This window comes from Sinocyclocheilus grahami, unplaced genomic scaffold, assembly GCF_001515645.1.
Source record: "Sinocyclocheilus grahami isolate Dianchi unplaced genomic scaffold, SAMN03320097.WGS_v1.1 scaffold382.1, whole genome shotgun sequence".
Taxonomy (NCBI): domain Eukaryota; kingdom Metazoa; phylum Chordata; class Actinopteri; order Cypriniformes; family Cyprinidae; genus Sinocyclocheilus; species Sinocyclocheilus grahami.
In genome coordinates, this window is record NW_015505561.1 from 496,592 (window position 1) to 503,091 (window position 6,500).

The following is a 6,500-nucleotide window of genomic DNA, read 5'->3' on the forward strand; positions in this document are numbered from 1 at the left end:
AGCAGTGTTTCAGCGCAGTGCTGCTTTGTTTACAGCGGTAACCAAGGAAATGCCATATCTGCTGTTCCATGAGCGCCTCCTGCTGTCAGAGAGTGAATCTGCGTCTCATTCAGAGCATCTGCCGTTTGCTTTTGCTTCGTTCAGGCATGTAGTATAATTTCACAACGCTAGTCAGAACATTCTGTTTTTGCTTCAAATTGGGTTATTATTAAATCAAATTATGTATATGAAATTATATAACTAAATGATATGAAATTATATAAATGATATGTATATGAATTATATGACTAAAATTAAATAACTGTAATTACAGATTTAGGTTAAATAAAGATGTCAGTCTTTATTTTTCTTCTTTTTAGGAAACAAATCAAAAGAAAAAAAAACAAATTCTACTGTTCCTAATAATTTGTATGTTGCTCAAAAACTAAATATATTGTGTTCAGCGGAAATTTTTTACCCAGTCATTTAAAAATAACACATTTTAGAGCTGTAACGACAATACCGTAATACCGTGAAATTTTTGCTTAAGGTTATCATACCGTCAAAATCTCATACCGGCCCATGCCTAATAAAAAATAAATAAACAAACAAAGAGTCAAATTCTTACATTTAATCAGTGAATTAGAATAATAAGACATCTGGACTGTTACCAAACAAATGAAGTATCAGTATTTTTTTTATTTATATATTCAAAATAATCGAAAATTAATAAATTATACAAATATTATATAATTCTATATAGTTATTCATTATATTAGAAATACTAATAATACTCTTGCCGTGCTAAAAAAAACTAACAAAAAAACAGATGTAATAAACATCCGTTCCCTAAACCACAGACTGACAATTGTATAACCATCTAACATCTTCTAACCTAGACAGATTTATGCATTAGTAGTGTTTCACAAGCGCAATGACATATGTGTGCATTCATAATTCATCAGATTTATGATTATTAGGCACGGCTGATGAACTGTGCTCAATGACGCATGGAAACGTGTCAAAGCGGAGTCACTCCTCTTTCCACTAAGCCAGATGGTCTCCCAGACCCTCATCTTCCTCACACGCAGTTTTGCTTTTCGTCTCTCTCCTTCATCTTTCATCTGCTCTGTCACCTTCTCAGGAGGTGCACATGGCTTTGATACATTGTTTGTGGTCACCGGGCTGGTTTGGCAGTTAGTAGCCAATATGATCTGCCTGATATAGGCTCAAGGACAGGCTAATACACACAAACCTACCACAGCAAATACACTTCAAACCACAAAGGCCAATTGCCTTTCAATTAGCCACTAAAGAAGGGATCACTAACCCTGTTCCCTCCATCTGCTGCCTTCAGACACACTTCAACTTGAACATGGGGGGGGAGGAAACTCTCCTAAATTAATTTCAGCAAATCTTTTGTCTGTTTTGTATGGCTGGAATCTAAATCAGACACATTAGAGCTTGCGCAGACAGATATCATTTAGCGCTGACTGTCTGTGCTAAATCATAGAGCATTTTGGTTTATAATGAAATAAAGCATGCACGCTTAAGCAAACGGAGTTAGCGAGCAGCAGAGGGTTGCAAATAAAACTGTGTGAAAACTACACAGACTTACTCAATACCCGTATGAGTGTTTTCAGACAAAAAGACAAGCAAACAGGTTGTGTGATGGATGGAATTGGACAGGCAGTGGAGATGGAAACAAATAGACAATCCCTTCATGTTGGCTGCGTGTCCATTACTGATCTGGAGACCAGTCTCTACACACACACACACACACACACACACACACGCATAGAATGTCGAACTGAACGTCTGATTTCTGGCATGGCCGCAACAACCAGTCAACCACCATCTGTCAAATGCCAGACAAGGAGGGAGATTTTTTTCCCCCTCTCTCATTCTTGCTGTGTTTCTGCTTGATTTTTCAGAATAAATCATGCACTGACGTGACCTGAATACAATATGACACCGGTGGTCTTCATCGGTGGTTTTGTGTTCACACAAACGTTCCTGAACAGGACGCAGGTATTACTTAGTCCTATATGGGTTTGTCAATTAAAGAGATAGTTCACCTAAAATGAAATTCTGCTTTTATTGATTCACCCTCATATCATTCCAAACCTGCTTGACTTTCTTCAGTGGAACACAAAAGGCTACGTTAGGCAGAATGACAGTCACCATTCACTTTCATTATATGGAAGAAAAATGTCAGTCTCTAACATTCTCCCTAACATCTTTTGTGCAAGTAAATCATAGATTTTTCACAACGCAAATAAAAACCATCCTGAATGTGGATGATACATATTTGTTTCAAGCTTTTTTAAAGTATCTAAGAGCAAACTGCATTAAAAAAAAAGTATTTTTACTGCACAAAATCACACTAAAACCAGTCAGTTTCTATATTGTCAGAAAATAACTTTTTTTCTCTCTCTAAGAAAGCACTTAAACTGTCAAGAAAACACAAAAATGACACTTCTAAGCCTTTCAGATCATTCAGCACAGAACATCTGTCTTAAAGATGACCAAGAATCCTTTACCCACACATAAATGATGTTACTAGCTGGTATAGACTATTTTGAATCAAGGTGGCCAGGCTGGTTTCTCTTGTCCTAATTGAACATTAGCCAGTTCAAGATGATCATTAGCTGGTTTTTAGCTGGTCCAGTCCTGAAGACTATCTTGGCCAAGCAACATACCAGCTTAAACGGATTCATGTTAGCTGGTTGATCATAAAATGACCCGCTACTATGTTCTTAACCACAGTTATCATCAAATCCAGCAGGGTTTAAGTAATCCAACCATCTTAAATCCTCATTCATTCCGCAACATTCAGCACCACGACCATCCCGCGTCTGTCAAACCACCACAGAAACTCTGTCCCAACTCCGTTGGATGCCAAAAAGATTTTTTCCATACTCAATTTAGTCCTCGCGAATAAATCCCAACGCAAATCTCCGCTACGAGACATTCACCTGTCAAACCTGAAGCGTACCATTCCACAGAGACAAACATCCACATATTTACCTTCCAGTGCGAAAACGGCCGTTACAGCACACAAAATCGTTATTAATCCCACAGTCATGGTAAAGGGCATTGGCCGCTGCCGCGGTGTCCTCTTGATTTTGGAAAACCGGACTGCGTGGCGTGCGCGTAAAATCCGTCACTTGTCACGCAGGGTGATATTCCAGCGAACGAGCGAGCGGCGTGGAGTCACATCGCAGGCAGTAGTAAAAGAGTGAGTGGGTGCTGCCACGGACGCGGAGCGCGGAGCGCGGAGCGCAGAGATGAGAGCTTGGGAGAGACGGACCCCCCTTTAAAACCTATGGACCAATAAGAGTCTGCACACCGAAAATCGCCAACCAATCACAGACAGGCTCTCCTTACAGCAAGCATTGTTATTCAAAACAAAAACTTTTCAGTGTTACTCTGTGAGGCAAAATACGAGTTCGGTTGGAAGGGAAATAGCGACCTCGGATGGCCAAAAACGGAGCTTCACCAGTTCAAATCACTTCTTTCAGCTGCTTTTAACACGATGTTTATTTTTAACTTAAAAAATATTTTGCAATGAAGCGTGGCACCATGTGAAATGACAAAAAGCCGTCATTCTAAATTGCATTTATATCTTAAAACTACAAGAAATGGTTTGACTCTAAAGTGAAACAGTTGATGAAATTTAGATTTTCTTTTGTGATTTTTTTTTTAGCAAAAGTGTTTTTGTGAGAGTAATGTATAATACTGATTTAATATTGAATAATATTAATAATAATAATAATAATAATAATATACATGAATACATTTAAATCTATTATTATTATAAATCTATTATTAAACATTAAAACAATAAATTATATCTTTCATATTTATGAGTTATATATAATGAAATTATAATATTTAATAATAAAACAAAGTTAATGTGTGACAGTGTTAAATAATAATAATTATAATAATAATAATAAAACATTTTATAAAAAATAAAAAAATAAACACTGTACAATTAAGTTTACAATGATATTACATTTAGTTTCCTTGTATGTTTTCCTGAAATAACTTGCAATAAATCTACACAGATAACTCTCTGGATGTCGCTGCTTTTGTAATCAAGCTTAGAAATAACTAAATTAAAAATATCATAATTAATGGCTACATTTAGGGAATGAATAAAGACTGTGTCACTGGAACATAATTCAGTGCAGAAAAGCATTTGTCTAAAGACAGATTTGGCCCTGGTTTGTGTCTTTTCTCTTATGGTGACTGATAGTTTTAGAATAAACGTTTGACATGAAACTTAATAAAAATGACATGGTCTGGGTCTCTCTTGCAACAGGTCTGTCAGGAGGTATAAATCAAACAGTTCCTTGTCTCGCTAATCATCTGGGCACATTGTAGTAGTAAAGGATTTTGAAAGCAATAGAAGAAGTAGACCTGACATACAACGCAACGTCTTTAATCATCCTGCAAGACTCAAGCCCAAAGGTAGAGAGCAATTACAATTAAAGTAATCTGCAAAGTGAAAGTGGCGTTCAAGAAGCCGGACAAATAGAAGAGAGACTGAGAGCAAGTCAGAGAGACCATACGGTTGATACACTTAAGCAGAGGTACTACTGTAGGTGAACAACACCATCATTGTGTTTCCTTCAGGCCTAAATTGGATTAATGCTAAAACAAAGTTTAAACACTAATTAATAACAATTTTGTAATATAATATACATTTTATATTTAAAAAAAAAATGTGGACCCAACAGAAAATGTCACAACTATATATTTTTTTCTTTAATATGATGTTTTATTAATATGATGGCCAGATCATATCAGTCAAAAGGTTATTTAATAAAGAATAAATGAAGGCACTTTTTGACTTTTTATTAAGAAATAAAAAATAGACCATGAAATGGGGGGGAGAGTTTAAAATATTTTGGTGAAAATTAAAATAAATGATCTCAGTAGGGGTGTGTGATAATGACAAATAATCTCTATATTTTCTGGAATGTTGTTGATAATGATAATTAGACTATATTTTGCTGAGCGTGTTATTGTGCAGGCACTAAATCACTGAATGAGTGAGTCATCGAGTCATTCATTCAACCAAAACTTCAACCAAGCTAACACACTCTTGACATGTATGTCGTCTAACCAGTTACCAGCTACCCTTTACCCATGTTGAATTCCTTCTGAAAGCAAGTGTATGGTTTCTATATGAACCATGTCCGCTTAATTAACATTGTGAAATGTATCGGCGTTAATTGGCGCTCTCTTCATTAGCACACGGAGCTTAATAAGCAGAGGATGTAAATGTGTTTGAGCTGGCTGTGCGCAGTGGGCCACTGCTGGGGAACTGCTGTTCTCGAGCACCGAGTTTTCAAGACTACTAGCGAGACAAGAACACAACTGACCTGTCAGCTGCGCACCACACACACAATGCGGGAATGGGGACATTACATAGACTTCTATTGTTTTTGTATACAGATAGTTATACACTTTTTAACCTAAACCCACCCCTACCCCTTACAGAAAACTTTCTGCATTTTTACAATTTCAAAAAAACTTAGTTTACTTTATTTTATACCAGTTTTACAAATGAGGACGTCCCCAAATGGAGGTTTTTGCTCAATTTTGGGTACAAATTTGTCCCCAAAATATGGTTAAGTAGGTATACACACACACACACAGAGAGAGAGAGAGAGACGCGTGCACCTTGAGGTTTTTGTGATGCACGCAGCCAACGGGTGTGCATGTGCCCTTCCCAGTGCCAGCAGAGTTGTTTTGAGAATTGCGTGTGCATGTTGAAGCCATCATTATCTTCATAAGGGCAGGAGGAAGACATTTGCATTCAAATTGGACTCTAATTGCCCTGCGAAGTCAGGGACATTTTATAATTATATTTTTGCAAACAGTGCACATCACAGTTTCTATTCTCCCTTACTCTGTTCCCTTGGATTTAGACATTTTTACTTATTGTGGCATACTGCTCATACTATGTTAAAAGTACACAGGCATATAGTATACAAATGTTCATACATGCATGCATATGCATGGAACGCCCTGATGACTCAGGTTGCAGTTTGGAGCAGAGCAAACATTATGGAATGCTGTATCTCGCAATCTAACGTCTTTGACTTGACCTACCTTTTACAGAGTGACAAATGAATCAGAATTATGATTTTAACAGATCTATTCTGACATATTTGATAGGAAATGCCAAAAGTTCAGACATTTATACAAAATTGGTTAACAACATGCAAACTATCTGCACATACTGAGGTCATATAACAACAGGATACTACTATTTGAAATATTTATCATCATATTTCTCTAAGGTGGAAAAATTGGATGAGAAAATAATTGACAGTGAAGAAATTATCTTACCTTGGGGCAGATATATGATGTTGTTATTGTATAAAAATTCATGAATGAATGCACATACATTTACAAGCACAAAGCTGATACCTAAATAAAATCAGATCCACAAAAAAATATATATAAATCTCTGAAAAAGAGATTTTTTGAACATTTTTGTT

General features: G+C 36.4%; 1 protein-coding gene across 1 annotated transcript in view; it reads right to left on the bottom strand.

Annotated features, from left to right (window-relative positions):
- Nucleotides 1-3,209, bottom strand: part of ephb1 (EPH receptor B1) — a 262,922-nt gene extending 259,713 nt beyond the window's left edge. The window contains exon 1 of the mRNA XM_016231011.1: nucleotides 3,010-3,209. Coding sequence (XP_016086497.1) covers nucleotides 3,010-3,079 — 70 coding nt within the window. The 5' untranslated portion in view covers nucleotides 3,080-3,209. The remainder of the gene's footprint in view (nucleotides 1-3,009) is intronic.
- Between the last annotated feature and the right edge of the window lie 3,291 nt (nucleotides 3,210-6,500).